Source organism: Mus musculus, chromosome 18 (genome assembly GCF_000001635.26).
Source record: "Mus musculus strain C57BL/6J chromosome 18, GRCm38.p6 C57BL/6J".
Classification (NCBI taxonomy): Eukaryota; Metazoa; Chordata; class Mammalia; order Rodentia; family Muridae; genus Mus; species Mus musculus.
The window spans coordinates 60,618,869-60,645,619 of NC_000084.6; the positions used below are offsets into that span (position 1 = coordinate 60,618,869).

The 26,751-nt window shown below is 50.4% G+C and overlaps 1 protein-coding gene across 8 annotated transcripts in view; it reads right to left on the reverse strand.

The window, feature by feature from the left end:
* The window catches only part of Synpo (synaptopodin), a 66,193-nt gene that overhangs the window by 24,888 nt on the left and 14,554 nt on the right, over positions 1–26,751 (reverse strand). For 4 of the 8 annotated variants that reach the window (XM_006525471.2, XM_006525472.4, XM_006525468.4 and 1 more), the window contains one exon: positions 10,584–11,217. In XM_006525471.2, the coding sequence (XP_006525534.1) occupies positions 10,584–10,965 (382 nt within the window). In that variant the 5' untranslated portion in view covers positions 10,966–11,217. Of the gene's footprint in view, positions 1–5,302; positions 5,481–5,620; positions 5,701–10,583; positions 11,218–26,751 lie in introns of those variants that run through there. The other 4 variants (XM_006525476.1, XM_006525475.3, XM_030250254.1 and 1 more) reach the window with 4 other exon arrangements.

Sequence of the window (26,751 nt, forward strand, 5' to 3'; positions counted from 1 at the left end):
GATAGCACCCATCCTAGAAAAGATGCAGGCAGCCTTTGGCACAGCACCAGAGAGACCAGCATCTCCCTCAAATCCTACTGGGGCTCCAGACCCAGATGTCTATCTCCACTGACCCCATGATGCACTTCTCCTCGGGATGCCTCATCCCCCTAACTCTCCAGCCTCACTGGCCTTCATTAAAGGCTCATTGGAGGTACCATACCTTTTCTCACCTCAGGGCCTTTGTCCCTTGCTCTCCCTGCCTTGAGTCCTTTCTGCCCTCACCCCATAAGCTGTGCCTTTCTGACCACACTTGGGATGCTTGGAGGTGGCAAGCCTCTCTATCCGCTGGGAGTGACATTCTCACCATACCATCCTCAAGATATCCTCCAAACTCATCAGATTCCATGTTTGTTTTAATATCGGTCTGCTCTGCCCTAACAGGGCAGAGACATCGGCTATGACCTCCCGTGCCTGGTCTATAGTTGAACAAACATTTGTTTGACTGGGAAAAGAGAACGGAGGAGTGAACTGTTCACACCGTCACTGCAAAGCTTTCACCCCCCGGCACCATGCAATCTCAACCAACCAGTGAAGCTGTTAAAGAACAGCACTTTGAAGATGACTGGACCGGGACCTCTGCTGCTCTCTGAGGCTCAGTGGCTGTTACAGACCACATCACCTCTCGGTGTGGGGTCCCCAGGACTGTTTTGCCAGGTTTTGTGTGGGAGCAGAAAGCGGAGTAAGATTTCTAAAGCTTCAAAGAAAGCTTCCACTCATTCCCTTCCTCTCCCACTGCCCAGAGAAGGACAGGCTCTCTTTCGAGGCCACACAACCAGTGCACGGTGACACTAGACTTCCTTGGCACAGCTAGAAGCCAACAGCTGAGTTTCAGGCCCACCCACGCTCAATGAGAGCACCATCTGCCTGGGTGCTGGGAGAAGCGCAGGAGAGAGAGGAGGGAGTGGCTGTGGCTGAGCACACACATGGATTCGGGATTCAGGTCCAGACCCGGGGTGGTAGATAGGGCTTTCAGCAGGAGGCCGGGGAAGAACAGGGCATCTGGGGCACTGGAAGCCAAATGGCCAGAGGCTGGGTGGTGGCAAGTCTGGCCCTCATGCGCATGACAGTCTACTTTTTAATCAGTGCTTCCCCATCCCCCAACTCCACTGCATGATCTAGAGAAGCTGTCTTGGCCTCTCTGGACTATGTTACACAGTAGTAAAACTCGAGGTCTGTAGGGATCAAACTAGTTGGGTTTGTAGCTACATGATATTGGAGCTCACTGAACTAGCCACTCTGTGCCTCAGTTTCCCACTCGTAAAACTGTAAGGCTGGTTTCATAGAGCTCTTGGAACGTAGTAACAACAACAACAACATGTCAGTCCACTGTCCCAACCATGGCCTCATCTAACTGTTTCTGACCACTTGCCTATGAGCTACCCCTAAAGCTTAGTCCAGATCCTATCTATTGTGCTGGCTCATCATGCCATCTCCAAAACACCCTGGCCAAATGCAAAGAAGAAATTTACACGGAGATATGAGGAGCCTTAGGCAAGAGGCCATCTGCTCAAGGGCTTGCTATTTTAACAGAGATCAAAACACGGGAGTACTATTAATAAGTAGTAGCTCATTTTTTAGGCATTCACCATGAACTCGCTCCATTTTCATAACAGTACAAGGCCTAGCATTGTCTCTGCTTTATAGACGAGGAAACAAGAATCCAGGGGGGATTACATAATGTGCTCGTGAGCGCTCAGGCAGCCAGGGATGAAACCCCAAAGTTTGACCGCAGCACTCATGGGCCAGCCCATGCGGGAGAAGCAGGTGACACACAGATAGACTGTGACATCCAGGGAGGTGAACAGGGCAGGGCAGGGTCAGCACAGACCTACCCTGAGCTGCTTTACTGAATGGAAAAGATGAACCAGAGTGATGGAATGCCAGCAGCAGCCAGTTGGGGAAGGGTTTCATTCCAGAAAAACGGCTTTGGGTAAGCCTCTGGAATTACAGGGCCTGGGGGCTGTTGCCATGTAGACTCCTCCTCCAGTCACACGGGGTAGCAACTGAGCCCCAGTGTCTAGTGTCCAGAAACAGTTCACAAAGGGCCCTATATACACACTGTCCTAACTCACAGAATCTCTCCAGAGGCTGATCAGCCCTCCCTCTGGCCAGATCTCAGGCCCAACTCCTATGGCCTGCATTTGAAAGCCTGGAGTGGGGCGGATGGGTGGGTACAACCTGCAACCAACACACACCACCCACACCCAGCTCTGAGCGTGTTCCACCCACCATCCCCTGCAGCATCCTCCCACACCCAAGCCCAGTGCCCTCAAAGCCTCTGGGTACCACTTTCTCCAAGAAGCCCTGACCACCCTTCAAATCTAGACTTCCATGCCACACTGGACCTTGATAAGCACACCCCAGCCACAAAGGACGCCCCCTCCCGGCCTGCTCTCTATCCCAACTACATGGCTTCTTTCAATGCTATACCCCCTCAAAAATTATCTTATTGACTTACTCATCCCTCTTCGGGTGTTTCATTCATTCCACTAAAACAAAAGGCTTCCATTAGATAAAGGAGATGACCTGAATACAATCTCTAGGACCAACACTGAAGGAGAGAACTACTATAGACCTCCTTACACATGCTATGTGCATGTATGCATCACACACAGACATAATGTGCCACATACACGCACACACACAAGTAAATAAATGTCATTTTAAAATGTAGACTAAGCAGCTAGCTTCTAGCCAGGGAAGGCAGCACACATCTGTTGTAATTTCAGCACTCAGCAGGCTAAAACAGAGGGATCACAAGTTCAATGCCGGTCTGAGCGTCACAGCAAGGGTCAGACCAGCAAGAGCTACACAGTAAGACCACGTCTCGGAAAAAAAGAAAAAAGAAAAGCCCAACCTATGTATGTGTGTACGCTGTATATACACATGTGTATATGCACATACAAGCTCCTATGGGGAGAATCTGCTCTGTCCTGGCTTCTACTATAACCTAGTTCCTATGGACCCTTCCCTCTTCCTTGCTAGCCAGGGCTACCGAGGTTCCAGGCAGGCAAGGGATTTACCCAAGGTCACTTGGCAAGCCAACAGGTAGCAGAGATCAGCCTGGCACCATAGAGCTGGAGAGTTGAGCCTGGCTCCATCCTCTCCTGGCTGATCTCCCCTATGCTGTTATGATCCTGCTTCCTCATCACAATGGGGCAGAGCCTGCAAGTCTTTGACAACAGTGCCCACTCTACTTCTTAGAGCCCATGGTATCCCAATCTGGGCAGCCCTGACTGCTTCCCCTCAGTCCCTCCCTTCCTGGCATCAACTGCTCTCCGATGAGCTCATGTCTGGAAGCCTAGGAGCTGCCCTAGAGGAAAGGGTGCCTCCCAGGCCAGGCCCCAGGGCTGTGGGGAGGCAACCTTGGTAGGGGGCCTGTGATGTGTGTACTTCTCACCTAGCAAGGGCTCAGGGAATCCTGAAGACTTAAAGGACAGAGAAAAGGCCACTGTGTGCCTTCCCGCCTTCCAGGTGCTCTAGGGTGCTGTGACCATCCCCTGTATTAAAATGTCATCCCTGCCCTCCACCAACTCACACCCCCAGAGAGAGAGAGGGTCCTGCTGCCTTCTGCCTGCAGAAGGGCCCTGGCAAACTCTTCCTGCCTGGCCAGTCTCCCCAACTCAGAAGACGGAGATGAGCTAGGCTGCCCATTAAAAAGAGTCCGCAAGCTTGGTTCACTGTGATGGGGAGACAGGGCAAAGCTGGCTAGCCAGAAACAAGGCACAACCAAAAAAAGGTTTTGGTTTTGTTTGTTTGTTTGTTTTGTTTTGTTTTTGTTTTTTGTCTACCTTATAGAAGGACAAGAGCTGGCCAGGGAGGGAAAGAGTTAAGAGTTAAAGCCCTGATTTTCATTGTGCAAACACTGACTGGGTCCTAACTTAGTTTAAAAGGGTGCAGGAGGTAGGGTGCGGCTTGCAAAGTGAGGGCAGGCTATAAATTGGGGCCTGGAAACCTTGGTGGTCCAGCAGCAAATATTTGCCGCTAGTTCTTCCAGCACCAAACTTGAAAGATGCTGGAACTAGCCAAAGGCAGGTCGGTTCCTGACAGGGATTTTGGCCTCCCGCTGAGAGAGAGAGGAGTCATCAGCTTCAGTTTATGCCTCAGCACCCCCCACCCCACCCCAAACGTGGATCGAGGCCAGGTCTCGGTCACTTGACAGGGCAGGCTGGCTGCAGGCAAGACAGCTCACTGTACCCTCCCTCCTGACAAGCATCAAGTTTCATCTCCCACTTTCCAAAGCAACAAGACCGTCCCTCAGACCACCGAGGTACCTGGGTCTATAATGCAGCTGCCCCCTAGGGCCACCGACCTACCTACCCTCTCTGGGATCTGGAGAGGGGAGGGGCACGTCAGGATCCTACTTGCTAGAGGGCCACCTGCGGCTTCTCACTTAGCTGTTAGCCAACGTCTGGAAAACCCAGATGTGGAGCACAGAAGCGCCTATCTCCATCCTGAGTTAAGCCCAGAACTTGGGGTTGAGCGAGGACGTGGAGACCTTTTGCCTAGATTCCTCAGAGGTCTTTCCAAGGCCCTAGGCGGTACCTCCCCCCTCCCATCATTCCACGGTGTAGTGTCAGAAAGGAGTCGGCCCTTTCTAATAGTTAAACGAAAGGAGGAACAGAATATCAGTGCTGTGAAAATCAGGCGAGGAAAACTCAGGAGTCCCTTGGGGGACTTTATAAAGATCTTGATTTCCTCAGATGGAATCAGGCCCTGGAGGTCTCAGCGGTGTGGCAGTGTGGCTAACCTGCGCACCAGCACTACAGCAGCCCCCCTCTGCTGGGCCGTTCCTCCCGCGGGAAACTAAGGTGCTGGCCGGCACAGTCGATCCTGCTGCCTCCACAGGCGCCCACGTCCGTTCACGCTCAGGCTCCTGGGTCCTGCAGCCGGATTTCCCAGAGGGGCTTAGAGCTAGGGCTGGTGCCCATGAGTGAGCCTGGGTGCTGCATCACCCCCAACAACGGCAGGCTTGCGGAGGACACGACAGCTGGAGCCCACACAACTCGGGAAGGTGGTACCCCGGAACAGGGCGTCCTCCCGTTTCCGAGCTGCTGGAGAGCCCTGAGATCTCCCCAGCCTGTAATGTACAGATTGGGAAACTGAGGCTCCGTGCAGAAGCAACTTGGCAAAGGTCACCCTGAATACAGAGACTGGAGCCCAGATGCGTCACCTTCCTCTGGGGAGTTGCGAGCAGCTGCGCAGGTGGCAAGGGCGAGGCTCACTGGGCGCCCCGCCAGCCCCGAGCCCCCCCACTCACCTCCAGCAGCCGTGCGCGGTCCCCGAGCTCCCGGGCGCCGCCGCCTTGGCTCACCTGGCTACGTCCGTGCGTGAGCCCCGCCCCGAGATCCCTGCACCCCGCCCAGCGGCGGCGCCCACTCAGCGCCCTAAGCAAGGTCCTAGCCGCTAGAGGCTGAAGGGGACCCAAGCGGGAGCCGCGGGCGCTGGGCGGGCACCGCTCTCCTGCCGAGCGCTCCCCCGGGCCCTAGCGCCGCCCCTCAGCGCCCCGCCCAGCGCCAGCCCCCCACCCCGGGGTACGACCCCCCTTTCTCTTGTCCCCCTGTGGCCAAGGCCTCACCTCCGGGCGGATTCCTGCTCTCTCTCTCTCTCTACGCACCTCACTTTTGGCTGCCCCTGTTCCTCTGTTTCCTCTTACTGTGTATCTCTAGGTCTGTAGTTCTGACCTTAAATTCTCACTCAGTTTTTCCATGACCGCCATCTCTTTGCGACTTTCTCTTTCCCTCCCCTCCACTGTCCCCTCAAGTGATAACCGTTGACACCTCACTCCACTTGTTCCAGCCCAGAAACTACAGAGTAACTGTCTTCTTTGGTGGGGCTTAAGCAGAGAGGCTTAAGGAGAGCTGTCACCAGCCTGTTGTCTTCCCCTGACTTAATTAACTATCAGCAACAAGGGCAGAGATGCTGTGTGGTCTATACAAGGCTTTTGATTCCCCAGCTTTTGCAAAACACCATCCAGGCTGAGCTCAGCAGAGGCCGTGGCAATCGTCACCGTGCTTCAGTGGGAACATCACACGCACTGCAGTTAAAAGTCTATATTCGCACATTCCAGCGCAGATCCTGTGGGGAGCGGTTGGTGGACTTAGAAACAAGACTGGTTAACCAGCACCTTCGTTATCCCCAGCAAGTCTGAAGGAAGACCACACTCGTTGATCACTCCTTTAGACAGGGTGGCTCCAGTGTCTGTCACCTGCCTTCAAGAACTGTGTTTAGGTTACCGTTAAAGGAACTCAGAAATACGACGGCTCTCTAAAGCACAGACCCAAAGATGTTCCTGTTTAAGGCTGTCCCTGGCTCTGAGTGGAAGCAGTCAGCTTACTGAGGAGACAAATCCTCTCTGGCCCTTTCCATCCCTCTGCCTGGCTTTGTGGGCATCAGGGCATTTCCCTGACCTGTGGTCACTCTTCTCCTGTTGTGCTGGGTGAGAGACAAGAAGTTATCCTGGAGATGGCACCAGGCAAGAGATTGCTTTTTCCCATCGCATGCACTGGGGAGGTGGCTACAGCCGAGCCTGTGGAAATCCAGGAAACAGAGTGTGTGGGTGAGAGGAAGAGAGAGCAGCTAGGATTACTGCGTGGGTGGTTGTGAAAGAGAAAGAGATGAGAAGAAGAAGCGGGGAGAGAAAGTGGTTCAGTCTGTGTGGGGGTGTGTGACAGTGGCTGTACAAGAGTGGATATGATGGAGGAGAGACCAGGAGTGGTTAGCAGAGGAAAAGGAGAAAAGGGCGTGGTTTAACCCATGTCTACAGGAGAGAACCTGTGTACTTGAGTGAGAACACTTAAGAGTATCTGCCCCATGCCCTGAGGTGGGATGGAAGCTATCCAATTGTACCCAAGACACTTGCACACATGTACTGTGGTTTGATGGATGAGGGGTTGTTTGGGAGGGTGTATGCCAGTTTATGCCCACTGCATATATATATATATATGCATGCCAGGGTTTGAGGGCATTCACATATGTGTAAATTTAAAGGTATATAGATAGTATTTGTCTGAGAATGTGGCATGTCCACATCATGGTGTAGACATGTGTCCATGGATGTAAGTGGCATGTATGTTTGATCGGACAGCACAGCATATGTGAACCTGTGAGTGGTACTCTTCACTATCATCTTCTTGTTAAAGTCACCAGGGTGTGGGGCTCCCTGCCCAGCCTCCAGTGCCATCTGCTCTTCCCTAGAAACCTAAGGGACGGGGGCTTTGGCCTTGGCTCCTTGACCTTGACCAGACTCTGTCAGTTCTCTGCTTAATAAAATGAACATGGTTCAGTTTCCTCTGCTAATGAAGATGGATGCAGCCAGACTTATCTTACAAGCCACGCCCATGCTCCAATCCTCCTGCCCATCCAAGGCTCAAGGCAGTGTCTACCAGAGTGGCAAAGGCCCCCGAATCCTCTAGATATTCTCACCACCAAATGGCCACGGAAAAAGGAGAACCTGGTCCGCGGTGGACCACAGGTCTGCCTGTTATGACGGAGAAGAATGTGGCTTGGCTGGATCCCCCACGTACTCTCAGAACCTGAACAACCATTTTCCAGGCCCAGGTGGGTGGAAGATCACAGCCTGTTTCCTTGTCTCCATGGAGACGAAGCAGCAAAAAGAGTTATTTAAAAGCATAGGCCCAAGACCTCTCAGGGTTCAAATCTCAGTTCCTCCATCTACAGGCTGTGAGGCTTCAAGTCACAAGTCTCTTAAATTCTGAATGCTTAGTTTCCTCATCTGGAACGCAGAAATGAGAAAGCAAGTATGCAAGGCATGCCTGTAATTCCAGCACTGGAGAGGAAGCAGTTCAAGGTTCCTTAGCAAAATTTAGGCCAGCCAGGCTATATAGCAAGACTGTCTCAAAATGGAAAAAAAATGGGGGAGGGCGGGGAAGAAGAGTAGGAAGCAGTGTCATGTCTGAACTTTATATTCTGAGAATTCAGTGAAGTAATCTGTACACAACATTCAACCCGGAACCTAGAGCTGAGAACAGAAGCAGAAGCCTGGGTTCCAATGTTGTGACTTTGCACAAATCGTTTTTCTGTTTCTCTGCTTCTGTCTCCACTGGCACAGCAAACTCAACACTCTGCCGGGGGGGGGGGGGGGGGGGGTTTCAACCAGCTGAGACTCTGCAGAGAAGACGGCTGGAGTGTAGAGCTCTTTCTTGAACTGTAGGCAATCTAGTGTTTGGCAGAGGCCTGATCATCTTCCTAGATCAGACTTCTCTCAGCTACTGGTGGCGCAGATCCTGAACGTGAGGCTGCAGCCCCTTCTTGCCTGACAAAGACCCTGCTCTGCCCAGCTCAGCGGGTACCAGCACCCACCAATCCCAGATAGAGGTCTGTAATGGTGCCCAAGGCAGAAGATGAATGGCTTGGCCGTGAGGCTGCCAGGCAGCACTCCAGAAAGCCAGGTTTAATAGCGGAAGGATGGGTGTGATTGTCTGAAGATGCCTATGATCCGCTCTGTAATGAGAGGAAGCTTGGAGAGGAAACCCTAAGCTGCTAATAACCTGGCAGCTCCCCAGACTTCATTTCCCTCCCACTCTCCAAGCAGAGGGAAAGGACCTGCCACTCCCTATCCCCAGGGAGCAGAAAGGCCATTGAGATTTAGATCCAAGACCACCCAGATCTCCACTTCTCAGCAAGAGCCAGCTTCCTCTGAGGAGTGTCTTACCTGTCCCTTCTCCTGAGGCCCCCTCCTGCCCTTCTGTCTCTAGAAGGTTCAGACCAACTGGATGGACGGTAAAAGAGACAAATGAATTGGGCTGTTTATGTAAAGGACACACTGAGTCTCGGGGTTGACAATGACTGTGTGACTGGGACAGGTGACTTGAATCTCTGAGTCTCAGTTGTCTCACTGTAAGGCAGAGAGTAAGATGGCATCCAATGACCCACTGGATGTGAGATGCCAACAAGGCAGTCAATGGCGATCTTTTCTCCTTCCTACTGTACCCGCCATCACTAGGATTCCAGGGTATTTTGAAAGCACACTCTCGGAATAGAATCCACAAGCCCTGTAGTCAAACAACCATGGCTGAACATGCTAGTCCCATCCTGGACCAGCCACTTACATTCATCCCTGAGCTCTGTAATGGGCTCTTCTGTGAGACACACGCTGATGCTGTTAGCCCAGCAGACTCTGCACACACAGCTCTACCAACAGTGATTGTACTATTCAGCTAGTAATGACTGTTTCCATTTCATTTTACACAGCTACCTAGAGCACTGTAGATTTTCCAAAACAGTCACAGCTAAGATCATGGCATTCTCTCAACAGCTCCTGCTTTTATTCTATTTTCACAGATTGGGGAAAAAAAATGAGCTCACCAAAAGAGAAGGGACTTGTTAGGGCTGAGAACACTGGGCTGAGACTCATTATCCCTGCCTCCTAACCCAGATGTTCCCCTGGTAAGGGAAGGGAACCGTTACAATGGGACTCAGGTTCCTGAGGACTCATACTCAGACTGATTCTGGAATCGTCCTCTCTGTTTAGAGCTCCTGAAAGCTCCTCACTGCTCCTACCCGGCTCTTTCTGTCTGCATAACCCATGCCTGGGCGGGAACTATGTCCAAAGAGGATGATCAGAGCCTGGAGAGAATTACTGCAGAAAGCAGAGTGGGTGAGAAGGTTGGCGAGATGCCAGCTCTGGCGTCAGCAACGCCTGCAGAGAAATGAAGTGTTCCTTCAGTCTCTTGACGCACAAGCCCTCCCAGGACTGCCCCCCTCACCCCACTCTGCACCCTGGGGACCTGCTGGCAGCAGCTTTCCTGCCTGTGCAGATCATGGCTCAGCTCCTGACCATCCCCTTGCCAAGTGCGAACCCCCTAGAGCGAGCGAGCGAGCGTTTCCATTGCCACCGGTGAATCAGAGTGGATTCTCTTGTCTCACCCTGCCTGCCCTGCAGACTCCAGCACTCGTGGGCCCCAGGCCTCATCAAGCTGTCATTGGATCCTGATGAAATCCAGGTGACATGGCCCTATCGCTCCTTTGTCATCCATCTCTGACAGATGGAAAAACCAAGGCCTGGGTGAGGACCCTAAGGCTAGCCAAGCCGTCAATATGCTAAGAGACCGGAACACGTTCAATATGTTCTGAGTCTCAGTTTCCCCACTGAGGTCAGCTTACATGAAAGTCTTCGGTGTCTGCCCTGTCAGCAACTGGGAAGCCATGACTCTCTGTTAGGGTGTCGTCTGTTTGTCTAGAGCTACTGCTGAGCTCTGTAGGCTTGGTGAGGGGGACCTGCCCAATCGGATGCTTGGGACTTCACAGCCAAGTTGTTACCAGTAACGGTAAAAGGGCAGATGGGGATGAGGAGGAGTGGGATTTTTGTTAACCAAGTGAGATCGGGGCTTTCTTCTGTTGCCTTCTCTCTGACAAACAGCTGGAACTACATACACATACAGCCCGGGTTCCCATCTCTCCACAGTTGAAGATCTGGACATTCTGGGAGACTTGTGATAATCGTTAACCATCCTAGGAATACAAGCTCCAACAGACCCTGATTAAGAACCACTGGGGTTTTCTATGACCTATAAGCTTACCTGGTTTCTGGGCCACCCTGGGCACAGGGCTGCTGCTGCCACTGGCTGTCATCACTTTCCGGGCCTGTACCACATCCCAGTCATGGCTTGGCCTGTCACTGCGCTGGAAACCACCTCGTGCCTCCCTGTGACAGCTGGATGGCTGGATTATGGCCGGGGCTCTGGATAATGGTGGTGTCCCATGGTTGGCTCTGCTTTGGCTGGTCCCCTCTTCTTCCAGGTCCACCAGCCTCACCTCTCCCTGCAAGCCGTCTTCACTACTGCTCTCCTCAGCTTCCAGAGCCAGGCACCTGTAGCTCCCATCAGGGATCTGGAAGGTGCAAGGGGCAGCCCTTCCCTCGCTGGCTCCAAGGGGCGGGGGTGGGAAGTGAGCACCCAGCATTATGGCCCCCTCCTTGGCAGTGCCCAGCAACCACCACTGCCTGGCTCGGGGTGAGTGAATCTTGCTCCTGGGTCCTCTCAAGGTCTCCTTGGGTTCTCTGCAGATTCACCTTCTTCTGCTGACACACAGGGCTGGAGTGAGATCTAGCTGAGGGGTAAGGCAAGTTCTTTCTAGGCTGGGTAAAGACGAAGTCCAATACTTTTTCCTTATCCTCCTGAGTTCTGTTAGGATGGCCCCTTCAGAGCGGGCTATCTGTATAGGAAAGAGAAGATACAATATACCAGAGAGCTCACTGAGTGTTCTGAATGGAATCACTGAGACCAGTCCACCCTTGAATAGCCAACCTCAAGAGCTGGCTAGGACTTGAGGTACGGTTCCCACTCCTCCACAGGGAAGTGTTTCCAGGAGTTCAGGCTTGTAGTATGCTATTCATACCCTATCCTTAGGCTACCTGACACTTATTTACTTAATGTTTCCCTTCAATCCACTTTAAATAACATAACTTCTGTTACTTTAGACTTATCTTGAGCAATAATTGCAGGAAAACCACAAGCACATCGTGCCAAGTTATCCCCTTCCCTGCACACATTAAATAAATATCTAGTTATTTTAAAACACTCATCTGAGCACCACCTAAAAAAGAATTCTTTCACGTCCCACCAAAGGTACACACACCACAGGAATCACAGGGATAGCAGGGTTGGGGGGTGGGGGGTGGGGGGGGTACAAGACTAGGGTACACAGCTGGTCATAAGAGCCAACACAATGGTCTGTTTACACGTGCTGGACTTTGAGCCAGAATCCAGCCTTGCAGTCTGTGTGTTAGTCTCTGAGTCTCCCCTCCCCCATTTGTAAGATGCACATTGTAAGCTAGCTTGAGCAACCCAGATCGGAAAACCCCAAACCCCAAAACTTTCTCAGCAGCATCCTGTTGCCACCCGTCCAAATCCCATCCCTGGACTTGGGGATGAAGTCACAGTAAACATGAAAGCACAGTTTAAAAAAAATAACTCATGTAAAATGGCCTTCAGGCTGGGTATAAGATATGTACGAAACAGAAATTCAATTTAATTTTAGACTCCTCTTCTTATCCACAAAGCTATCTCATTATGCATATGCAAATCCCCCCCCAATCTAAAAAAGTCTAAAATCTGAAACCCTTCTGGTCCCAGGCACTTCAAATGAAGGATCAACTCCAGTTTAATTGTGTACAGGGTTCTATGAGAAAATACACACAGAGCGTTGAGCACACTTTCTGAGCCGTCACTTATTTCATGTGGGCTACTCTTATATCCCACAGAAATGTATCAGGCCACTATTCTATTTCAGACACGGTAAGTACTCCTCGGACATATAGGGTAGATGAAGGTATGGTGCTCTAGATCATGAAGTTTCCATATCTGTTAGGGCAGTGAATCCTAACCTTCCTGTGTGACCCTTTAGTACAGGTCCCCATGTTGTGGTGACCCTCCTTCCAACCATCAAATTATTCTCTTGCTACTTTATAACTGTAATTTTGCTACTGTTATGAGTCATGATGTGTTTTCTGACCATCTTAGGGCCCCTATAAAAGGGTCATTCAACAGGGGTTGGGAACCGCTGTGTCAGGGAGAACTGCGAATGATGAGGAAATAGTAGTAATGATAGTATAATCACTTGTAAATGTTACAAAGGATGGTAATCAGGGGAGGGTGGGAGTTTCCTCTAAGGGCTGAGGATGGGGGGTGGAGGGGATGAATGGAGGGTACTCAGGCAGAAGAGCTGACGAGCCTAGCAGATGGAGAGTAGGTGTGGAGAAGGGGGAGGCATACAGGGTGCCACGCAGGTTCCTGGCTCTGAGGACACATGACTGTGTTCATGGAGGTTGGGAACAAACAGGAAGGTGCAGGTGTTTAGTCAAACAAGGGGGTGGCTGATCTTTAGATTTCCAGGGGAAGATGTGCAGTGGGCAGATAGATCCCTCTGGGGTCCCAGTGAATAGGAGAGTCCCACACTGGGGTCAAAAGTTTGGAAATCCTTTGAGGAGATGCAGAGTAGGATATGAACAAGACCTTTTTGGTCGAGCAGGTAGCCATCTTGAGGCAGGGCACTTGGCCAGTTATGCCTGGAGGCACCCTCGGAGTGAACGGATTGCGTTGAAAGACGTCATTCTACCACTGCTCAACCGTGCGAACTGTCTATTAGGAGACGGAGAGAGGGCTCCTGCGGGCACATACTCATGTGCCAACTGCCCCAGGCCGGTGAGAATTTATTGAAGCCTGCTGGCTTGATGATAGTGGGGCCAAGCCTGACCACCTGTGGCCCTTAGGCTTCTATCCCAAGCTGGAGCCACACATTCCAGTTGTAGCAGCCTGAGTAGAGGTGCTGGACCCTAGCTGGGGCTGTGCCAGAAGAGATTGGTAGGTAGACTGGGAGATAAGCACACTATCAAGACCTCTGGCAGATTAGAGCCAAGCAGGGGAAAGGCAAACACGAGCCCTGATCAGAGAGAGAACCAAGCACTGATTAGTCCATGCAGCAGGGTCCGGGAAGAAGGGAGCTCCCAGGATTGGGTACCCGCTCCATCCTGGGTGTTCACTTAGTGGAACACCGCAAGTACCGGACAGATGCTTCTATAAGTCATTCCAGAGCGAAGGAAAATGAGACTCCACTAAGTAAAGTATCCCAGCTGGGAGTCATACCTAGCTCTGACACTTTCCATCAGGAGGCTAGACCTCAAGCTTGATAACAATAGCCTCAGGTCTCCACTCCACTCCAGGACCCTGCTTGCTTACCAGCAGCTGCCAGATTCCTGCCACTGGAATCTCTCAGGCTTTAGACTCTCACAAAGGGGCTACTACTAGCTTCTGCATGAGCCTAGCCAGGGTTCTCCCGCCCTCTGGAGTCAGTTTTCTCCAAGGTCAGAATGCAACTCAGGCAGCCAGTGCTAGAAGGGCCACATAGGACTCTGGCATCACAGATCTGTGATTTTCAGTATGCCTAGCCACCCACCCCTACCCTGTCACAGAACCAGATGGCAGGAGGCAGCGGGAGTGGGTGAAGGGCGGGGGCAGAGCTCTCTGACTCCATGTGGGGGCCTCGCCCGCTCCATCTCTGCTTCTGTTTTGCTGTATTTGACAGTGGCCACGGTTTCCAGGAAAGAAGAGAGAGGCGGAAAAGTTAACTTTCCGCCACCCACACAAATATTTTTGGCTAGCTTTGTCTTCAAGCTGCCAAGCCAGGAGGGAGGGGTTGGCAGGAACCCTCCAATTCAAAGCTCTCCCAAGGAGGGAAGGTTTCCAACCAAGGAAGGGACAGAGCAGGGGTCCCAGCAAGCCTATGGTTCTTGGGTGCCCAGAGCCTCAGGGACTCATAAGCACAATAGCAGGCACTGCCACCTAAGTGTCTAGTAGGTATTGGTCTGAGCCCTTTACCTCTATCTCTCAAGGAGGGTGACAGGGGAGTGTTGTCAGGGTTGAAGACAAGAAGGCTTGATACCACGTCTAGAGTTTTGGACAAGAAGGGTTACAGGGTGGGAACAAAGGCTGCCAGGATCAGTGAGTGTTCTTAGCTAGCATTCTTAACAGCTACAAACCTTGGATCTGAGGACTTCACAGCCCCCTGGAGATGCTGAGCCCATCTGTGTGGGCAGGAGAAGGCCAGTCCTTCTCAGCAGTGATGGGATCCATCCTCATGGCTACAAGCTCTGAGCTCTGCTAGCCAAAGCTATGAAGGCCACAGACCACACTTTTTTCCAGTGTAGCTTGGAGCTCTGGTCAGAAGGGAGGCCCTAACTGGACCAAGGCACCTGTATGCTTCAGCCTCAGAGCCCAGTTGTATTATCAGATGCTGTGCAGTACCAGTACCTGACCAGACATCCCTGGCTTCTTCTACTGCCAACTTCTGAAAATATAGTACAGAATCTGTGACCTGGGGGCCTCTCATGTCCTTTCTGCTGCTCTCTGCATACTAGAGGAAGGATGCTGGCTTTGAGTCAGATCCTGGTTCAAAATCTCTCTGATCCTCTCTTTCTCTCTGTCTGTCTCTCCATCTTTAACACACAGACATACACACAGATATATACATACACACACATCACACACACACACACACACACACACACACACACACACACACACACACTGCTGCTGCTGCTGCTGCTGCTGCTGTAGCCGAACTGCCTGCCCTGAGCTTCCCAGGGAGGTAGGCAGAGTGCAAGCTTTCAGCCTCTTGCTGGCTCTCCAGGCTCTGTAGATGCTTGCAAACCAAACATTCAGGGCCAATGACTGCCATTTACATACTGGAAGAGCAGAAGCACCTACTGTGTGGTTATCAAGGAAGTGAAGAGGCAAGGGCTTACAGAGGTACCCACCCAGCAGAGCACATCCACACGACAGTGTCCAGACGTGTAGTCCTTGACACTCCCCCACAGTCATCACGGGATCTGAGCTTCTCTTCTTGTCTCCTTCCCTTCTTTTCTTTTTCCTATTTATAAGCCCCCACTTCTCTTTCGTCTTTTTCTTTCATTGGTTTCTAGCTCACACAAGCCTCAAGGTGGTCAAGTAGCCAAGGATGGATGGTCTTGGTCTTCTGATTCTCCTGTCTCTACCTCCTACTATGTGCATGGCACCACACTCACTTTATGTGATGCTAAGAGTTACATCAAAGGCCTTGTACATAGTAGGCAAGTACTCTACATCTTTGGCCCTCCTTTTTAAAAAAAAAATATTTAAAGCATTTTAACTTTTGCTGAGTGGTGGTGGTGCATACTTTTAATCCTAACACTCTGGAGACAGAGGCAGGACAACCAGAGCTACAAAGAGAACCCCTGTCTTGAAAGCAAAACAACAGCAAAAATTATTTTATTGGTATAGTGTTTTACCTGCATGTATGTATGTGTACCACATGAGTGTCTGGTGCCCACTGAAGCCAGAAGAAGGTATTGGGTCCCCTATAACTGGGAGTTATGGATGGTTGTCACCTACCATGTGAGTGCTGAGAACTGAACCCAGGTCCTCTGCAAAAGCAACAAGTGTTCTTATCTACTGAGCCATCTCTCCAGAGCCACCCCTGTCTATTTTCTTTTTAGCATATTCTCACTGTGTAGCCCTGGTTAACCTCCAACTCACATCCTTTTGCCTCTCCCCAACCTCCACCCCAAGTGCTGAGATTATAGACATACCTGGATCGCAGGGTCTGATTCTATAGGTAGAGGACCAAAGTAGTCTGAGAGGGAATTAGTAACCCTAGAAGATAAGCCCTTCATTTCCTAAAGGTCCTTCTCCTTACCTGAACCCCTTCCCCACCTACAATCTATTTCTGTCTCTATATTGTATTTGGCTTGTTCCCTGGTTCTTGGCTTCCTAAGTGAGACAATCCATCAAGGCCTCATGAAAGCAAGAAGGCAGAACGGCTGAGGATAGATAGATCTAGAAACCCATTGAGACCATCCCCGTAAGACTGTTGCTGGGACAGTTCTAAGAACAGGCTTAGGGCAGTGGGGGTGGAGTGAAAGGTCAGAGGCTGGACCAGGGCTGGCATTCAGGGTTCTCTGAAACAAGAATATTTTGGAGCAGTTTCCTCTGCTCATGGCACGGTGCCAGGCACATAAAAACAGTGTGGGTTGGGGCTGGAGAGATGGCTCAGCAGTTAAGAACACTGACTGCTCTTCCAGAGATCTTGAGTTCAATTCCCAGCAACCACGCAGTGGCTCACAACCAGCTTTAGTGGGATCTGATGCCCTCTTCTGGTGTGTCTGAAGACAGCTACAGTGTACTCACATACATTAAATAAATAATTTTTCTAATAAAAACAAGTGTGGGTAATAAGAGACTATGGTTGCGTAGCGTCTGTGTCAGGTGTTCTTCCAAACACCTCACTAATTCGACCCTACTCAGGAGCCAGACATCTTACTCCTCAGGAGATGGGGGCTGGGGGTTGCTATTATTAACCCCATTCCATAGATAAGGAAGCCAAGCTTCTGTGACCTGCCAAGTTCACACAGCCAGCAAGTAGCTAAGTCAGGTTCCAATCCCCAAAACTCTCAGTCTAGATGCCACAGCCCATCCACAGGGCTGCGCTCCCTCAGCAGTGGAAAGAGTTACTGAGATAAGCCGATGGATGGACGAAGAAGCTGACAGAGTGGGAGGTTCCCTCCGACACCTGCTACATCACCTGGCGCACTGTAGCCCTTAACACATGAGTGTAGAGTCACCGAGGGATTAAGTGTACATGCAGCTCAAGGCAAAAATGGGGTCACCTGGGAAAAGAGGTTACTCAGAACCTGCTCAGCCTATTCCTATCTGGAAGAACCTTCAGCTTCACAGTGGATAAAAGACAGTGTCTGACCTATTCGGAGCTGAAGGTCTGTGCTGTCCTCAAGCGTCTGAGCTGAGAGGATGCTCCATCTGCCTCTTTCCTGGGATAAGGATGGGTACCAAGGTAGGAATATCAAATCAGGACTCCCATGATGCTCTTGCAACCTCCAGACTGGGGCTGTGGCATTTGTCATTGCCTGGTTCTGCGTTTTTGGAGAAGTCACTTCCTTTCTCTGGGCCTCAGTTTCCCCATCTGAGAAAGATCTTGCTTGAGTAGTGTGGTTGGTGGAACAGAAGCAGTGGCATGATACTGCATGAACTTCCCATGGCCCAGTGTCTTTGTGGGGTGGACTATGACTACCCATTTCCCAGCTCCCCTCCTCCCCCGAGCCCTGAAGAAAAGACAAGGATTCTGGCCTCTCCCATCTCTATCCCATCAGCAGTGTCAACAGGCCCAACTTGCTATAGCCCCTCCTTCTTCCTTGATTCCCTTTTCCTTCCCTCCATTCCCATCTGTCCCTGGGAGAGAAGGAGTCTGGGTTGGGTGGGTATGATGTGAGGCCAGGAAAGCCCAGAAGCACCAGAAAATCCCTAGCAGGAGAGGGCAGTGAGGGATCAGGGGTCTTCAGGGAGGTGAGTGGTAGCCACACCTCAAGATAGCATGTGACCTTGGATGGGTCACATGGTCTCTCTGAATCCCCTCCTCCCCCAACCCCATGTCATCTTGACAGAGCAGAGGCTCAGTCATTCATTTCTCTGTTCTTTCACTCAACACGAATTCACGAATGCCTGCTATTTTAAGTGTTGGTGGCACACAGTGAACAAGAGGGAAAGGAACCCTGCCCGCGTGGAGCTCACACGTTGGTTGGCGTGGACAGATAATAAATAATAAATAAACACACAAGCAAATCAGATGGTGCTAAATGGAATGGAAGCATAATTAAGCAGGAAAGAGAGCCAGGGAGTGTCGTGTGGCGTCGAGATAGAGCAGGCAGAGAGAAACCTCCACAGATGCTATTCTGGGTTTTGGGTGGCATATGTATCTCAAGTTCACGATGGTGTTAGATTTTCATATGCAATTATTTTAAAAAGCATACGAATCAACACTATGCGGCAGAAGCCACTGGGAGGGACGGTTCTCGTGCTAATGTTCTCATGACTCAGCTACTCACCGTTTTAGAACCTGCACATCCCCCAATGACTACATCTATCGTTTAGGACAGAGTATTTTTTTTTTTTTTTGCAATCCGTATCTAAACCTTTGATTTCACGTACCAGTGGTATTTCATTTGAGAACACTGTGTTTCAAGGTTATGAAATTGATAGGCTGCCACCTCCTCCTTCTGGAAAAAACAGATACTTTTGTAATGAGCCTGGGAATAATGGTGGTGATTTTGGGTAGTCCTTGGAAGGCTTAACTAAGGCAGCCTGTGAAAGAGATCACTAAGGTGTAGCTATTGCCGCTGTAATTATTGTTTTGCGAGAGGATGCCTGAGGGTGTAATAAGCACCAGAGCTGCCATCTGCTGAGCACTGACTCTGTGCAGGGCCTGTCCCGGCCATTGTGTCCACATGGATCTTGCTCATACCTGACATTTTAAGGCTACCACTTGCTACCTCTCAGAACCTGCTGCTCCTCCCAGTGTCTGCTGCTCCTCCCAGCACCTGCTGTTCCTCCCAGTACCTGCTACTCCTCCCAGCACCTGCTACTCCTTCCAGTACCTGCTGATCCCCCCAGTACTAGCTGCTTCCCCCCAGTACCTGCTGTTCCTCCTAGTACCTGCTGCTCCTCCTAGTACCTGCTACTCTTCCCAGTACCGGTTACTCTTTCTTCCCAGTTAGTAGAAGAAAGCAGAGACCCAGCAAAGAGGAGTCTCTGCCCATGGTCCAAGAGCGGGGGAATAACCAAGCTGGGACCTGATAAGTACCTAGGACATGAAGTAGTCACTAGGTTTCTCTGCGGACTCCAGGAGGGAGGGATGTGTCACACAGCACAAAGGGTCATTCTACCTTAACCATAGCCCTTCACTCTGATCCTCAGTGACCCCTAAGTTAGAGCCTCAAAGCCCATTTTCAGCTCTGATTGCCTGTGGCACCTGGCACTCAGGACCCTACGTGCCAAGCCTGTCCTAAAGGGACTTGCAAATCCAAGCGGCACCAAATCAGCTAAGTCCCCTGCACGTCACACCTATTTCTGCCATGCTGGGTTGACAAGTACACAGGCCAAGGAAACAGCTCTGACGAAACTGGAGAGACTGAAGTCATGGCTATAAATACGGGGCTACTGCTGGCCGGATTAGACCAGCTTGGGAAACCACAAGTCCCCTCCCGGCCACAAGAGGAGATGGGGACCAAGAAGGGGAGGAACTTCCCCAAGGCCATGTGACTGTTCTTCCTGGCTATCTTGGTGTCACGGCCAAAGTACACCTTTCTATTGTTCCCTCTCTGTCTCTCTCTGTGTGTCTGTTTCTCTCTGTATGTGTGTCTGCCACTCTCTGTGTCTCTGTCACTCTCTGTGTCTCTGTCTCTATCTCTCTGTCTCTCTGTGTGTCTCTCTCTGTCTCTGTGTCTCTGTGTGTCTGTCTGTCTCCCTGTGTGTGTGTCTGTCTGTCTCTCTGTGTCTCTGTCACTCTCTGTGTCTCTGTCACTCTCTGTGTCTCTGTCACTCTCTGTGTCTCTGTCACTCTCTGTGTCTCTGTCTCTATCTCTCTGTCTCTCTGTGAGTGTCTCTCTGTATTTCTGTCTCTCTGCATCTCTGTCTCTCTGTGTCTGTGTGTCTGTCTGTCTCTGTGTGTGTCTCTGTGTGTGTGTCTCTCTGTGTGTGTCTCTCTGTGTCTGACTCTCTCTGTGTGTCTGTTTCTGTGTATGTCTCTCTCTGTGTCTCTGTCTCTATCTCTCAGTCTCTCTGTGTGTCTCTGTCTCTCTCTGTGTGTCTGTCTGTCTCTGTGTGTGTGTGTGTCTCTCTCTGTGTGTCTCCGTCTCTCTGTCTTTTTGTCTCTGTCTGTCTTTCTGTCTCTGTGTGTGTGTGTGTGTGTGTGGCATGTGGGATGAGTGCACTAGTAAAGGCCAGAGAAGGATATGAAGTGACATCAGTTGCCCTAGTCTGTACTCTCTATTTTTATTCCTTTGAGACAGGGTCTCTCTTTGCACCTGGCACCAGGCTGATGGTCCACAAACCCCAGCGATCCTCCTGTCTCTGTGCCCACAGCACTGGGCTTAACTGGCACAGCCACACCCATCTTTTCACATGGATGCTGGGATCCAGACTCAGACCTTCATGCTTATGCAGCGAGCACTCTTACCCAGCGACCCATCTCCCCAGCCAGAAACCTGCACATCTCTTGCAACCTCTATCCCCTTACAGAGGATAATTGATAGCTTGAAAGGCTATGGTAGAGACTGTGGGTAGGAGTGGTTACAGGATGGAAATGGGAAGATGTAACAAACCAAGGTCTTTTTCCTTGTAGAACCCACTGTTCAGCACTGACCACCCCAGAACTGGTTAAAGCCACAGCCAGCCAATTACACCATGTTCCCTCAATTATGGCGAGCCTCTGCTTTCCCTGAAACCACACCTGGGCCGTGACCACTGTGATTGCTGCCTGGGCACAAGCCCTGAGCACATGCATGCCACCTGGTTTCCAAGCTTGCCCATGCATTAGAACCACTCGAGAATGTTGCACATATTCCAAATCCCTGACCGAAGTCCTGACAGATGACATATGTGTCTGTGAGTGGGACTGAGCCGTCTGCAAGTTTTTATCTTTCCTAGGGATTCCTGTGTGCAGAGAGCTCTGGAATCCTGCTCTTTGTGAGCACTCAGTAGCTGCTCCCAGATAATAGTGGAAAGGGAGACATGCAGACCCCTGTCCCAGTTTCACTCAATAATTCATGGGGTTCCATGAAAAGTGAGTGTGAAGATAATGACTTCTATTTGTTGGCTTACAACCCTCAGAGCTGAAAGCACACAGGAACCTGGGAGGCAGAATTTCCTTTGCCTTCTCTTTGGCAACCCAGCCACTTACAATGTCCAGAGCAGATGGGCCACAGGCTTATCAACCCTCGGGAGGCTTCACTTCATGTGGTACCCAGCTGGCCAGCCAGGAAGATGGAGGGTTCTCAGAGGCCTCTCCTCCTTTCCAGCTGCCTCTTCCTAACCTAAAGGCCAAAGGTTCACAGAAGTGGTTCCTCCTGGGAGACATTAAGCTTCAAGCTCAGAAGATTGGAAATAGAGACATCAGGGTAAGCTTATGCCAGAGGCTTGTAGCCTAACCCCAGCCTCTTCTTGGGTAAACAACGGCTAATGATAAAAATGATCGTGCTAGAATCTAATATTGGAGTCTTCCTGAGACCCAGAGATACCGCTGAAAGCCCTTGCAAAGCAATAGACTATAAGCCTGTAATAACCAAATAGGCTACCACTAGCCACCTATGCTGCTGAGTAGTTGCATTGTGGCAATCAGAGAGACATGTGCTCTAAGCAAAGAATATAGACCATTCCCAAGAAGATACCAAAACAAACATACCAACAAAAACAAAACAGAGACTATCTTAGAATAACTCCAGCTGGTTTGCATGTAAATACATTATTACAATTAATTTCCCTGGTGTCTTTCTTCCACCAGTGTTTTTTGTTTATTGTTTGCTTGCTTGCTTGCTTTTTAGTGTGGCTGCAGACATTTTAAAATTACACACGTGCTTCCGTGATCAGCCCTAGCCTGAGTCTGGGAAGGCATGCCGCCTCCTGCCATGCCCATGAACTTCAAGGACCTGAGGTATAGCTGAGCCTCTTAGCCTCAATTTGACAACCTGTAAAATAGGGCCAAGGACAGCGCCTCCTGGGCACTGGTGTGGGGTTGAAATGAGGTGACACAGGAAGAGCACTCTGTACCATGCCAGGTACAGAGCCTGGCTCAGGAAGGTCTCTGGTTACTAGTCCTCACACTGGAACCCTGTCAGCTCTCCCGCTATTTATCCTTCTGTGGAGTTTATTTCTTTGGGCTTGGGAAAGGGTAAATTGTTCTATTTTCTTTCTTTCTTTCTCTTCTTTCTTTCTTTCTTTCTTTCTCTTTCTTTTCTTTCTTTCTTTCTTTCTCTCTCTCTCTCTCTCTTTCTTTCTTTCTTTCTTCTTTGAGACAAATGTTCAATACATAGCCAAGGCTAGCCTTCAAATCACTATGTTGCCCAGGCTAGCCTAACAGCAATCTAACTGCCCCAGCCTCTTAACCTCTTAAGTGCTCATTACAAGTATAAACCACCACCTAGTCTCCTCCTCCTCCTCCTCCTCCTCCTCCTCCTCCTCCTCCTCTCTCTCAACATTCTTTCTACATATCCCTGGCTGTTTTTAAACTGGCTATGTACATGAGGCTGCTGCCTTGTAATGATCCCCCTGCCTCTGTGTCCAGTGTCCTGGGATTACAGGCATGTTCCGCCATACCCAGCTCTAACGCACAGTGCTCCTGTAGACATACTGTATAGCAAGCTTGCTATAAGGACTGAGAGTCAAGCAGGGACTCTCCTGGGTTTGGGAACAAGGTTAGGAGGGCAGAGAAGCGGGTAATGAGCAGGGAAATGGAGGAACATGCCAGGTGACTTCAGAAAACACAAAGTGCTCAGGAGGGGACAAGGCAGGAGGAGACTGTCATTTCCTCCTTTTGTATAGCAGTTCACACATCTCTTGTCCTGCTGTAATGGATGACATCCACAGGGTCTAAGTAAGAGCACATGAACGTATCCCAAGCAAGGTGTGCTTGATAGAACATGCACACCTTGAACATGCAGGCTCCTCCAGGAAAGCCTTTTCTAATCGGGACATTTTTAGTCCACCATTGGCCTAACAGGTTGGGGACATATAGGAACCCAGGGATGGGACCCTATTTAAGCTAGAATCATGATCTACCACCTCCTATAAGTCCACTGATTTCAAACAAGATGTGGTGCATTCAGGGTGGTAGAGTCATAGGCTATACCTTGACTTCAAACAAGCTGTTATCATTTGCCTCAGTTTACCCTCCACCAAATAAGAAGGTTGCTCCAGATAGATGCTCTCCAATGGTTCCCCCAGACCATGTCTTGGAAAGAGTGAGGTAGGGTTGAAGATGGGGCTGTACAGAATGCAGTGCCCAGAGTAGGTAGGACATGTCCAAGTTTCCCCTGGGGAGGCCTTCATCTTTAGCACCTAGTACGGAAATAGCAGTGTTGGGGGCACTAATTTGGGAGCCAAGTGTTGGCCCTGAAGGATGGCCCTGTGAGAGCTAAGCTCACTATAATTTACAGAATCCCTATATGCTTTTATATCGTACTTACTTCTTTTTATGCATATGGGTGTTTTGCTTACACATATATTTGTGAACCACAGTTTATGGCTGGTATCCATGGAAACCAGAAGAGGACAGTATCAGATCACTGGCACTGAAGTTAGAGATGGTTGTGAGCCACACGGTTGTGAGCCATATGGGTGCTAGGAATTGAACCCAGGTCCTCTAAAAGAGGTGTCAGTGCTCTTAACCACTAAGCCATCTCTCTAGTCCATCCCTCTGATTTCCGAATCCCTTTCCATTGGGCACCCAGCCTTAGCTGGTATGTCTGAGGTGTAGAAAATGGGTCCTCCAAAGTCAACACATTCTTGATCTTTAGAACATCTTTCCTATAGAACCAAAAGCTCTCATCTGGTGGCTCAAACTTGTACCGCCACTACTGATCTTTGTCCTCTGAGGATGCTCATCTTTCCTATGGAGCTAACCCTCACCCAGACCTGCAAGACCACATGGACCTTTCCCATCCTGCCTGCTCTCCCTGCTCTGAGCCTACTCCATCACTGCTCAGAAGTGGAAAACCAGACCCACGGCAAACCCATGCCTCGACATCCTAGGCATCCTACCTACATCAACAAAGAGGAACATTAGACCAGTGTGGTAGTGTGTTTTTCTTTCAACAGATGCTAGATCTTAAGCTCCCTGTCCACAAAGACCTCACTGTATATCTGTTTATACCACATGTCCTACATTCCATACATGCAGTTGCCACTTTAGTTTGCACACTCCCCCCCACACATACACATACACTGGTATGCACTCTTACAGCCAGAATAAAGCCAAAACCTTTTAAAAAAAAAAAAAAAAGATAATGGTCTCCTCCCCCATCATCCATGCAGGCAGACATAAAATAATAGAAGGAAAATACAAATAGTTGCCCGTAGCTGTGATGAAGGAAGCTTGGGACATGCAGCTGGGTGGGTGGGAGAGAGAGGTATAGCCTCAAGGTGGGGTGAGCCAAGGAAAGGGGGTTATAAGATGTTCAAGGATCAGGACCACGCTGATCCTGCCTGTTACTACTTCTGTTCATCATCAAAGCCTGTGCTAGACACACATAGGGACCCAGCCTGTTTCTTCCACTCTGTGACACAAGCATGGCATTCCCCACCCCCACCCCCGACCCCCGACCCCACCCCTACCCTGAAAAGGAACCAACTCCTCTTGCTGCTACCCTGGGCCTGGCCTTGGTGGAGGTGCAGAACTGAGCCCCATGCCTGGCCCTTAGAAGCTCAGACAAATTGGAGAGCTGCCAGCCAAAGCGCTGCACTCTGGTGGTCTGCTCTGGAATAGCTACTGAAACAAACTGCAACCTCCAGCAAGCCGCTCTTACTCTCTGAGCCTTGGCTTCTCCAGATGCAAATCAGGGCTAATGACAGTGCCTAACTCACAAGGCGCTGTAAAGGGCTGAACATGGTAATGTGAGACAAGTGTCTAGAACAGAGCCTGCCTCCCTACATGGCAAGAGTTGCTAACATTGCAATGAGGGCAGAGGAGAGGCAAGTTGATCCTAGCACGTGCCCTCCAGCTTGGAGCTTCTCTGCTCTCTCTGTCTCTCTCTCTGTCTCTGTCTCTCTCTCTCTCTGTCTCTGTGTGTGTGCATGTGTGTGATATGTATGTGTGTGCATGTTTTGTGCATGTATGTGCACATCTGTGTGAATTTGTGTATCTGTGTCTTTGTGTGTATATGTCTCTCTATATATAACTGCTCCTCTGGGTCTGGGTGTGTGTGTGTGTTGTTATGTATGTGTATATCTGTTTGCATGTCCATAGGCCTCTGTGTGTTTGTATGCTGGTATGTAGCTGTAGGCTTGTTTCCATGTGAGAGGTGTATGATCAGTGATGTATAGATTCCTATGCGCCTTCATTTGCTCAGGTGCACATGGTGAGGGGAGCCCAGGAGGCTGCTCAGCCAAACCAAAAAACCCGATCTTACTGCTCCAGGCTTTCTCCATGTCTTCCTCTGCTTTCTGCCTCCTTTAATCCCTTCCTACTTCCAATAAAGCTCAAAGAGTGAAGCCTGGGATAGGCTCACCTGGTCCTTCCTTCCTTCCTTCCTTCCTTCCTTCCTTCCTTCCTTCCTTCTCCCATCCCTGTCCACATCAGCCCTTACCCTCTCAAAGCCTCAGTTTCCCAAGTGTGACCCACTCAGCATTTTTCAGGCGTGATACCACCCCACTGTCCCTCCCCTGACTGACCACACCCATCCTGTGAGTCTGGAGTGAGCCTTCCCAAGAGCTAAGATGAACAATGGGGCAAGATATCCGAACCTTCTGGCCATCGGGTCAACTGATTGTGTGGGCTATAACCTGACAGAGCAGGAGAGTGCTATAGGAGGGGATTCACTTGATGGGCAAAGCCTCAAGGCCTCCATCACCTGAGCACTTACTGTGTACCAGGAGCTCACAGAGCTGATGGAGTCCTATAGCCACCATGAGGTGGACGCTGTTTCTACATTTGTTTCATATGAGAAGATGAGACCTGGCAGAGTTTAATGACCTGTTTGAAGCTACAGAGCCACAGGCTAGGTCTAGAGAAGAATTTGTGAGGATCTGGCACCTCAGGGCCCAACACTCAGTGTCTTGTGGTCTTCTCTGTCACAGGGTCAGCAAAGTTATGAATTATAATGTTCCTAGTGCTCACTGTTGTGTGTACATGGCAAGTCTGCCCTGGCTACTGTGTCACTTTCTGATGACCCATTTTACAGATCAGGAAAGTATAACCCAGAATCTCTGCTGGAGGAATGGCTTCTGCAGGCTGGCTGCCTGGCTTTATCCTGTTTGTTTGTTTGTTTTCTAATCCAATGAAGCCCTCAGTTTCCCCTTACCTGAGGTTGAAATTGTCACTATAGCTTGAGTGCAGCACTACGGTTAAAATCCCTTGTCCATTTCCACTCTGCTTCTAACCAACCCAGAAAAAAAAAAAAAAGGACTCACGGAAACTGGAGGAGGTGGTGAGCCCAGGCATGGCTGCAGCGAGGAACTCGGCACTAATCCCATGCCTCTGTCACTGACCACCATAACAGAAGCAGGTCTGTTCTCCAAATGAGGACATTTCTTAGGGGAAAAGCTGATCTTGCAGTCTTGCAGCTCACATCCTAGGCACTGACCGGAGCCTCAGTCAGGCTGATCCCCATGATGCCCAGGAGCAGTCCAGGGCAGGTCTATTAGGCCTTGGCAA